At 42.6% G+C, this 10,712-nt stretch overlaps 1 protein-coding gene across 4 annotated transcripts; it reads left to right on the forward strand.

Annotated features, from left to right (window-relative positions):
- Window positions 1-254: 254 nt before the first annotated feature.
- On the forward strand, window positions 255-10,307 carry NPL (N-acetylneuraminate pyruvate lyase). Of its 4 annotated transcripts, none has more exons than XM_014261978.2 (12): window positions 255-348; window positions 546-618; window positions 2,209-2,282; window positions 2,654-2,741; window positions 3,875-3,932; window positions 4,012-4,087; window positions 5,334-5,426; window positions 5,739-5,887; window positions 6,111-6,157; window positions 6,938-7,022; window positions 7,347-7,386; window positions 9,279-10,307. In XM_014261978.2, the coding sequence occupies exons 2-12, from the start codon at window positions 554-556 to the stop codon at window positions 9,287-9,289; spliced, it is 786 nt and encodes a 261-aa protein (XP_014117453.1). In that variant the 5' UTR covers window positions 255-348; window positions 546-553; the 3' UTR covers window positions 9,290-10,307. The 4 variants fall into 4 exon arrangements, with proteins under 4 accessions (XP_014117453.1, XP_087916647.1, XP_087916648.1 ...); XM_088060521.1 differs by lacking the exon at window positions 9,279-10,307 and adding an exon at window positions 8,454-9,272; XM_088060522.1 differs by lacking the exon at window positions 9,279-10,307 and adding an exon at window positions 7,481-8,444.
- The last annotated feature ends 405 nt before the right edge of the window (window positions 10,308-10,712 follow it).

Consider the following 10,712-nt stretch of genomic DNA (forward strand, 5'->3'; position numbering starts at 1 on the left):
AATTTTACAGATAATAATGGATAACCCAAACCAGCCTTATCTCTTGCTAAAGCATGGGCAGAAGGAGCCCGTAGGGGTCGCGGCTGTGCTGAGGGACCACGGGGGGCTGCGGGGCAGGCAGAGGATGAGTTAGCCACGGGCAGGCTGGGTGGAGATGGGCTGGATATGGGGACGCTGATGAGGAGGGTGTGGTTGGACTGGACGGGAGGCTGGGCTGAATAGGGTTGGCTGTGCAGTCGTCAGCTGCTGCCGCTGTCCCAGCCCCTGTCCCCGCCTCCTTCCCGCCTGGCCGTTCCCACACCGCCGCTGGAGGAGCGGCTTGGGGAGCCACTGTCGCGGCTGATCGAGGTGAGGGGGGAGCTGCGGCGGAGCCCTCCCCCCGCTCCCCTGCTATCCGTTCCCTCGGGAATAGCTCGGGGTCTGCGTCTCTGCAGAACCGCCCTCTCTGCCCGGAGGGCTCGGCTGCACAGCCCGTGGCATTTTTATCCTTTCACAGAAGCACTTGTAGAGAGATGGTAACCCCTTTTATACTTTTTTTTCCCCAGACAGCTCGATGATACCCCGAAAGAAGTTAAAGGGTCTTGTAGCTGCTACCATCACTCCAATGACTCCGGATGGGTGAGCTGTCAAAGCTGCATTGATTATTGTTTCCTTCCACCCCTATTTTCCTTCTTTCTCATTTGCAGAACTGATCTGCTTGCTTTCTTGCTGTTTTGTTGTTGTTGTTTTTTATTTGTTTTTTTTAAAGCAGATCTCTGATGGGATTGGGGGAACTATTAAATTAGTCCAACTAGGACCAGACTGAGATTCCCCTCTCTCTGCTTCCTTCCTTCTGCTGCCAGCAAGTACCTTGCCTCTGGGTTCAGAGAGTTTCATATCTCCTTTTCTGTTGCTTTGTATGTGCAAATTAAATCATAGTGCAGTTACATGTGTAGAGCATTGCAGTGTTTTCACATTTGTTAAGGAAAATTGCAGTCCTAGTTAAAAAGAGCTCTTGAGAGCTAGAAAATAATTGTCAGAATCTGAAGGCCTTTTAGACTTCTCTGTACCTTAGCTAAAGTCATGCATGCAGTCATGTGTATGAGTGCATGGAATTAGTCTAAACTTGAAAAAAATACTGCAAGGACAGCACAGTTTTGAAAATAACATCAAACTGAAACTTGAAATTCAGCTTTCTTCAGACCAGGGGTGGAAAACAAAAGCCTCCTCACTGCATTTTAATGTTGCAAGACTGAGTTGTTTGGAGTTAGCAGAGACCCTAGCTCTCGTGGAGGATGTTTCAGGATCTGTATGTGCTTTTGAGAGAGACAGTGGAGATTTACTAGTACAGATCTCCAAAAGTGAACTTTAAGTGCTGAAAAACATGGCTTCATCCCAGTCATGGAACTCATTCCATTGCAGTCCCTGCTTTGATTCTTGCTTTAAAGGAAACTTTTTTCTGATTTTTTTTTATTATGACTCAAATTTATTGCAATACGGTATTTAGAGAGTGACCTGAGCCCTCTGGCTGGACTGCATGGTCCTTGTAAGATATATTCTGGGAAGGCATCTATGGAATTTTAAGTATTGTGTAAAAACCTATCAAGGCATCAGAATTTACTTCCAGACCATAGGTTTGGTTTGTATTTTTGACAAATGAGAACACTGAAATATTATACATTAATAAACAAAATAAGTTTGTCTTGCATAGAAGATAACCCAAGAATTCTATTTCCCCTCTTTTCCAGGGAATCCTCTTACTCTCCTCATCCTTTAATGAGAGAGGTCAAAGTCACATCCAGTGAATGCTGTTTCTGTATCAAGCAGTTATAACCATCCAGCAGTTTAACCATTTGCCAGCACTTGCACAAATAACTTTGTGCTCTTAAGAGGACTCCTGTTTCCCTCAAAAGAGGAAAAGGTTTAAGTGTCTCCTGTTCTCTCATATCTCCCAAAAAAGTTCTTTGCTGTGACAAACCTGCAGCAATTCCCAATAAAAGTTTGGAATAGCAAACTTCAGGAGGAAGAGAAACTGCAAGAGAGAATTCAAGGCTGAGCTGCTACCCTCAGATGTTAAACAGATGCCAAGGGTTTTTAACCCTTGGGTAATCTGTGTGTGTACAAATGCAAGGGTTCAAAATACATGGGTTTTTTTCTGTTTCTTAATCACTACGTTTGAAGTAACTGTAGGTGAGGACTTAATGGTTGCTGTGGTTCCTTTTATTGCAGAAAAATTAACCTCCCGGTGATTCGTCAGTATGTAGATTATCTGGTAAATGAGCAGAATGTGAAGAATGTTTTTGGTAAGTGACAGAAACTATGTTACAGACCTTTTACCTGGATGGGAATCCTGTGATATCTCACCTGATAGGAGCTGTAGTGGGAAGAAATGTGGGTGGGATCATCCTGGCCATTTATATTTACCAGTGGAGAGAGTGCAAGAGGTACTTAAGGAATCTGGTTTTGCCCACACCCCATTTCTGTGGGGAATAAAAAAATAAGGTGCCTTGATAAGGTGGTATTCCTGGAGATTAATGGATAATGCTGTGTTGATAGAGAAGACTCATCTGAATGATTCTTCCCAACTCAAAAATGTTAGTTTGTGTCTTCAGTGAAACCAATGTGTGTAGGTGCGGCCTCAGCCAGTGTGTTGTGTGTTGTTGTGTCGAAACAGTGAATGGCACAACAGGAGAAGGACTGTCCCTTAGCATCCAGGAGAGGAAGCAATTGGCAGAAGAATGGATGTGCCAGGGAAAAGACAAGTGAGTAACTGAAAGGGAATGGGGGATTCCAGGTCTTACATTATAATAATGCCTGATTGCAGATGATTTTTTTTATTTTTCTTTTTTTAAAGTATTTTGTTGCTGGGCTTTGTTCCCCAGCTCCTTTATCACAGAAGTATGTTTTTGCCAGGGCAGTTAGCTGGTGTCTGTTCCTGTTGCTTAGAGAGCTTGCAAGAGTCCTTCACTTTGGTACACTGAGAGGTGGGGGGATGAGAAAGGGCTTGGAAAAGCTGCTTTGCTTAGTCTTGAGAAGAAATGAAAATAAAGAGCGTTTCTGAACCTTTTAATGTATTACATTAGTTGATATGACTGAAGTTGAGGTGTCAAGTGCTTAACTGCTTCCCTAAAGGTGCAAAATTAGTAACAGAAGAAAGAATTCAATCTGGATCTGCAGCTGTGTATCCAACTGCAGCTTCATTCTCCCTTTCTTGTACCTGTCATAGCCTTGTACCCCTTGCTGCTGCATTTCTCCTGGATGCTGGGTCAGAGGATATGCAGAAGAGAAGGTGTTTTGGGGGACAACGATAATGACGAGAAATAAACTGGTGTGAAGGATTGTGGCCTTCAGATCCATAGCCTTTATATCCATGTCTTCTATGGATATAAAGGAGAAAAACAGCAATGGGGCTGATAGACTGGAACTCCAGTCCAGATACACTCTAAGAGGTAGAATCCTCCCTTTGCAGGAGACAAGCAGTCAAAGGTGCTACTGTGAGGTTGAACTCTTCTGGTAGGTTTGCAGAGAAATAGGTTTAGAAAGTAAAGATATGCTTTGATTTCCTTTACTCTTCCCAGCTTCCCCTTAAATCCTCAATGTTTTAATTTCAATTTCCTAATAAAACGCTAAGATTCATCCCTCTTGACAGCCTTGCAAGTACAGCAAGAAGTCACATGTGATTCATGTTTACAAATGTGTTGTCTTTCTTCTACCACCACTTGTCACTGTCAGCATTTTCTCTGTGTTTCTGCTCATCAGGTTGACACAGGCTCAAGTCTTTTTTTAGATTCTTGTTCTGTGGCTGCCTAGGCTGAAGTGAGTAATTTTGGCAGCCTGATAGTTCACAATCACTGAAATCTCCCCAGAATATTCTGAATTTGTTTTTTTTGTGCAGATTGGACCATGTGATCATCCATGTGGGAGCACTGAATCTGCCAGAGTGCCAAGAGCTGGTGTGTATATGATATTTTTCACTCTGTGTGTGATAAATAGAAGCAGATGGACCCTCAGATACTTTCCACTCTTTTATAGGCAAGACATGCAGCAGCCATAGGTGCTGGTGGCATTGCTGTCATAGCCCCCTTCTTCTTCAAACCCACAAACAAAGGTGAGTAGATGTGATTTCTGAGGCCTTTTTATTGCCCTCCCAACCTTCATAATTGATAAAGGATTAATGCCAGGTATTTTATTTGGAAAATATTCTGATGATAATGTTTGCATAACTGTAATGGAGAAGCAAAACCTTCAAGAAGCATTTTTTTAAGATGAGAGATAGCAGAATTGTCCTGGTAAGAAATGGGAAGGATGTCTTTTGGGATGTATCTTGTTAGCTTTTTGTAACAAGAAGAATTTTGGAAAGAATAGTCTAGTTAACTAGTCTGTTCTGAATGGATAGTTTGCTGTTCATGCTTAGTCTGGGCCACACTAGGAAGCAACTGGTTCCATGCTGACCACTTTCCAAGTTGTGCAACTGCTAATACACAGGTGTGGCTCTTGTTACTGAGGTGATCAGCTTTGGTTCTGTCTGTCTAAGGTTACTTCAAAACTTGCAAACTGAGTATTTTGTCCTTAAGATCCTGACAATAACATAAAAGAACCACATGATGTGGAGGTCTGTAAAAGAAATATTAAACATTGTCTGAATGAATTCTGAATGGAAATGTTAACATGAAAGCACCAGAAGAAACCAGAGTAACTTGCCAGAATGGCTGGTAGTGACAGCCAGAGCACAGTCAGAGGCAATCAGGCTGGTACTCACAGAGGAATAGCACAAAAGTCAGCAGAAACCTCACTGAGAGTAGGATGGCAGTGAGGGTTCAGCACTGTTTTTTGCCATTCTTCTTCCTTCTGTATAAATGAGAAAATTGCCTAAGATCTACTAAGGATGCAATGAGCAAGATTCTCATGAATAATGTCAACCATAACTCTTTGATTCCTAAAATGGTGCAAAAGAAATTGTCCAAAACCCTGTTCATCATCCTCACCAAGAAATACCCCAGGGAGGTGAACATGAACTTGATCCCTTGTCCTCTGTTGCACACAAGTGATCCTGATGAGACCACTTGGCACACAGGTCTGGCACATGTGACAGCATGCCTGAGTTACACCTGTAAGAGGATGTGTGTGAGTTACTGAAACTAGTTTGGTTTGAAATAAATATTGTCTTTGCCTTTCTTAAGGTCTTCCTCTGATTTATGGCACATTTAATGTTTTATGACTTGTGAAGGGTTTTGTATGACTTGCTATGTGTGGTGCACAAGCTAAGGCCCCTCCACAACCCCTGTGCTGTGTATCTGAACTGTGTCTCCCTATGTATAGTCTCTCTTATGGGATACTTGATGGTTTCCTTCTAGATGAGCTGGTTGCTTTCTTACAGAAGGTTGCATCTGAAGCCCCTGAGGTGCCATTTTATTACTATCACATTCCTCCTCTGACGGGTGTGAAGAGTAAGTACAGAGTACAGATCTTTGGTTATTTGGTCTGGAAAGCAGATTATGTGGTATTTTTGAAAGCATTTTGAAAGGATTTATGTTTAGTCTTAAATGTGTTGTTGCCGGTTCATTCCTAAACTTTTTCTGATCTGGTAAAAATGTCTTACTCTTTGTTGTCTTACTTGTTGTTTTAGAGCTGTATAGTTTACTAGGCTTAGGCTGAAAGTAATCAACTTGTAAAATATGAAGTCTTTCTCTTGGGGACAAGGAAGGAACTCTCCCAGAACTGGCCTGTGTTCCTTCATATGAGATTGCTATTCTGCACAGTTCGTGTGGAAGAGTTGCTGGATGGGATAAAAGCACAGATCCCCACCTTCCAGGGTGTGAAGTTCAGTGACACAGACCTCTTGGACCTGGCACAGTGCATAAACAAGAACGAAACAGGGGACTTTGAATTCCTTTATGGGGTGGATGAGGTAAGAAGCTTCTCTTAAGAATAATTTCTTTTAAGAAATAACTCTTCTTATTAGAGGATTAAGAAAATCCTCTCTTGCTTCAGCCTTGGGGAAGAAGTAACCCTGGACACTCAGTAGTTCTGCTGTTCCCTCCCACCCTTTTTTTTATAATCCTTGATTTTATTACATGAAGTAAAATTTTTTTATATTTTTATTTTTTTTCCCTCCCTCCACCCCAAACTAGCAACTGTTGGCTGCACTGGCAGTAGGGGCAAATGGAGCAGTTGGAAGGTCAGTATGGCTTGGACTCCTTCCTGTCACACATACACTATGCTGTTTTATCTTTCACTATCTGCATAGTATTCCCTGACTGCCTTCAGTCACGGCAGTGGAGGATTTTGCAAGATAGGGATGTACAGAGGCAAACAGACACATAATCTAGCTCCAGTCCTAGTGATGGAACAGTCATATAACCCAAGATCTCAGATTATGTTCCTTTGGGTGATCATTGTTGTGGTTTTTAAGCTGACACAAAGGTTTCAATATACTTTTTATCCACATGGCAAATTTTGAAGTAGGTAATCACTTCTGTCTGCATTGGGTAAGGAACCAAATCCCAGAGAGGTTAAAACTCTTAGTTCACATAAGCAGTCTGTGATGAAAAAGGCTGTGCTGAGTTGAATTTCTAATTTATCCTCTGCCCCTCATATCAGGTTGATTAGATGAATTATTGTGTGATACCTGTGTTCCCATCTAGGCAATCCATTAAATGAACAAGCAACTGGAAAATTAAGTGATTGACTTTCCTTATTATCCGATGATGTCTTTTTAATTTTAGTTTGCAAAGCAGTTCCATTTGGAAAGAACTGGGAAGAGAAATTGTCTCTCTTCCATGGAGCTTGGCATACTTCAGATGCTTGACAGTAGACTGCACCACACATAAATTCCACAAATTTCACTCATAATGACAATGTCAACAGCAAAAGCCTGTGGTTACTTCTTTTGTTTCACTGGTTTCAAGTTCCTTCTTTGCATCTACCAATTCTATTTTTGGTTTGTTTTTTTTGACAGTACATACAACTATTTGGGCCGACAAACCAATCTTATGTTGCAAGCCTTTGCAAAGCCAGACTTTGCCTTGGCACAGCAGTATCAGGTACAGCATCTTCCCAAGCCTTACTGGGAGCAGCCTTCTTTCTCTTCGAGCTTTACTGTGGCTGTTTCCCATGTGGTTCTCATCCATACTGAGACAGCTTTATTAAAGAAAAATTCTTCCATCTTCAGCCCCCCTTTTTGTTACTCATCCCTCCTCACTTTTTTCACCATTCCTCACTGCCTTTTAACCAAGACCTCTTAATGACTGACTCTTCAACTTTAATCTCATCCATGCAAGTAAGCAATGATATAAATATAGTAGCTTTAGATGTTTTTACACCTTCAAATTTGAGTGTGTTAATAAATTATTGTTGGTCTTTTCTAGTTACTCACTGGGGAATTTCTCAACTTTGTCATCAAACTGGGTAAGTAAACTGGGTAAACACTACCTATTTCCCTCATTATGTCTAAAAGTGCAAACTTTCTGCTTCTCAAACTCTCTTGTTGCTGTGCTCTTAGAACTTCCTTCCTGAAAGATTTTGCAGTGAAAAACTGTTGCATCTGCTGTCTCCCAGCTTAGTAGCAGTTGGGACCTCAACAAAGGTTGCTGACCAAGCATGCTGGACAGATTCCACTCTCTCTTCCTTCCTTCTGCTGTGAAGTCTCACAGATTTAAAGCTGTGACTCCCTGATTTACCCTTGTTCTTATCCTGACTCTGTGGGTTGTTTTATTTGTTAGGTTTTTTTTCCTTCCATCTCCAAAAGCTCATTTCCAGCTTTATTTCTACAGTTATTTTTCTGAAATGGTCGTGCCTAAGTAGAAGAACAGCTCTGATACTTCTCTCTCCTGCCTTGCTGTAATTAAACAGAAATTTTGTTGAAGGCTGTATACAAGGCCAAAACATTTTAAAATTGAATGATTTCTAGAAACAAAATCAAGTTTAAATATAAAAAACTATTAAGACCAATAGAGTGGTGTAGGGAACAGATAGGAAATGTTTACATTAAATTATATCAGCCATTTAATGAAGAGAACTGTTTACTGTGGGTTTGCTGTATATATGCAAGTCCTGATGAATCTCACCAAGCTTTAGAGCCTAGTTGTATTTCTTGGGTTCAAAGTCAGAGAAGCTGCATTATTTTTTAGCCTTATAGATGAAAACGCAAACTCTATCCAAAGGTACGTAAGAATTCGTAAGCTATGGACAGAGAGCAGGATGTTGCTACTTCCAAGGCTTGGCTCTGTGTGTCTGCATTGGGGGATGCTTATTTATGAATAAATATAGCAAGTAGGAGTAATTTTTACTGCAGTGTCATTCCTGTCTGCAAGCAGTTACCTCTTTTCAATATCCCTATTCTAAGAAGTGTTTGAAGCCTGCTTGATACTGGATTACACAGAAAATCTGTAGTGCTACTTTTTTTGACACCTGTATTGAGGCTGGTTTAAGGAAAGTGGTCTGTAAATGTCCTGATTTTGCTTTTGTCTGCCCAGGTTTTGGTGTTGCACAGACTAAAGCTGTAATGACTTTTGTTTCTGGCATTCCCATGGGACCTCCACGGCTTCCACTTGTTGATGCCTCCAATGAGTTCATTGTCAAGGCCAAAGCCAAGCTGGACAGCATTGTGTGGCCTAATGGTGATTGATCATAGTCATGGAATCATTAAGGTTGAGAAAAACCTCTAAGATCATCAGGTCCAGCCATTAACCTGACACTCCTGGGTCCACCACTAAGCCACATCCCCAGGTGCCACATGTATGATGTTGTTCACTTCCATGTTGATCTGGAGATTCATTTTCTGGGATTCTCTGCCATATAGCACATCTCCCACATAATGGGCAGGATTTCTTTCTGTGAACTGGTAATGTGCCAAGCCACTTGCTGTTACGGCTGGCTTTACTGGGGCACACGTGGCCTGACATTTTACACTGCTGCCCTGGAGCTCTGCATGTTCCAAAACTGGCTGGGATTGTTTAATAAAAAAATAGCAATTTTTCCCAGTTGGAGGAGAGGGCTGATGACTTTTGCCTAGGAAGGAGGAAGATCTGTGTCTGCCCTCTCTCAGCTGGATGGTGTTTTGTTCTCTCCATGAGGACACTACACTGTGGGTTTAAACAGTATGACACCATCAGGTTGCTCAGGCTGGTATCTGTTCATCAGAGTCACTGGGACATGGTCTGTGCATATAAAATCCTGCTTCTGTCTGAGCTCTGTGTTTATACACCTTAACACAAAATTTAAAAAATAAATCCCTTTTGTAACAGCAAGATTTGGATCACTAATAAGCAGGTATTTCTCTTTTTTTTTTTTTTCTTTAGGACCAAAATAAAGTCATGATTGAGCTGTGTACCTCCATGTGGCAGTGCAGAATGTTGTCATGCAGGTTAGGAAGCCATGGAATCATAGAAACCTAGAATGGTTTGGGATAGAAGGGACCTTAAAATCATCCCATTCCATCCCCTGCCATGGGCAGGGACAGCTTGCACTATCCCAGGTTGCTCCAAGCCCTGTCCAACCTGGTCTTGGACACTTCAGGGATGGGGCAGCCAACTTGTGCCAGGGCCTTACCATCTTCACAAGGAGGAACTTCCTAATATCCCATGTGACTCTACCCTCTGACAGTGGGAAGCCATTCCCCCTTGTCCTATCACTTCAGGCCTCGTCACAAGTCCCTCTCCAGCTCTCTTGGAGTCGCTTTAGGCACTGGAAGGGGTTCTAAGGTCTCACATGAGCCTTCTTTTCTCCAAGCTAAATACCCCCAGCTCTCCCAGCCTTGTCTCCAAAGCAGAGAGACTCTAGCCTCCTTGAGGGACTCCTCAAGGCCTTCTCTGGACTTGCTCCTGAAAGGGTTAAAAGCATTGGGCCTAGGCATACTTGGGCAAGAATAAGATATATCATAACCTATATAGAAGCTAGCAAATATCAAGCCACAAGCTAAAAACACAGGATGAAACTTGGCAATAGGGAACAAAACTTGCATAAAATGAAGGACAAAGCTTGCTAAAACCAGTGAGGAAATAACTGAAACAGCTGCCAAGAGACAACACATGCCTAGAGGAGAAAGGTGAAAAAATGGTGAGGAAGACGTCAAGCCTTCATCAAAGAACCACCAAGGAAAACGCGGAGCCTTTCTCAGTGCAACCACTAGGATGCACTGCGCCTGTGCTTCGCGTATGCTACTGATAATGATGCGTGCTAAGAAATATTTTGCATAACCACACCTTTTCTAAGGAAAACAATGTGCATAAAGTATACCCATATATTTTAATTTGCTGTGTGCCTGGGTGTGCGCTGTTAGGAGGAGTGATCCCGGCCCCACTGAATAAAGCAAATACCCACTTCTTGGACTTTGTCTTGGAAGAGTCTCTTGGCCAGGTTTGGGGTGATTCACTCCAGCAGCTCCATGTCCTGATGTTGGGAGCCACAGAGCTGGAGGCAGTTCTGCAGGTGGGGTCTCAACTGCGCAAGTCACCTGCTGTCAGATTGAAAGGTGCATTTTTTTTAATGCTGGCTGATGGTCCCTGCGCCTGACACACGAGGTGTCCTGTGCCCTGACTGCTCCTCATGAAAAGAATGATTGCAGAGGGGCTGGAAGGAGGGAAGAGAGATCAGGAATGTACTGGAGGACTTTGGTTTTGCCACAGCCGGTGGCACAATGTGCTGCGGCGACGGAAAGCCTGGAGCACCGTGACTTCTCTAGAGAAACAACCCTGAGAAGGGCTGGGCCGAAGCGTGTGAGCAGCTTCAAGCAG

Source organism: Pseudopodoces humilis, chromosome 10 (assembly GCF_049639895.1).
Source record: "Pseudopodoces humilis isolate 2021_Gansu_Grassland_sample_001 chromosome 10, ASM4963989v1, whole genome shotgun sequence".
Lineage (NCBI taxonomy): Eukaryota > Metazoa > Chordata > Aves > Passeriformes > Paridae > Pseudopodoces > Pseudopodoces humilis.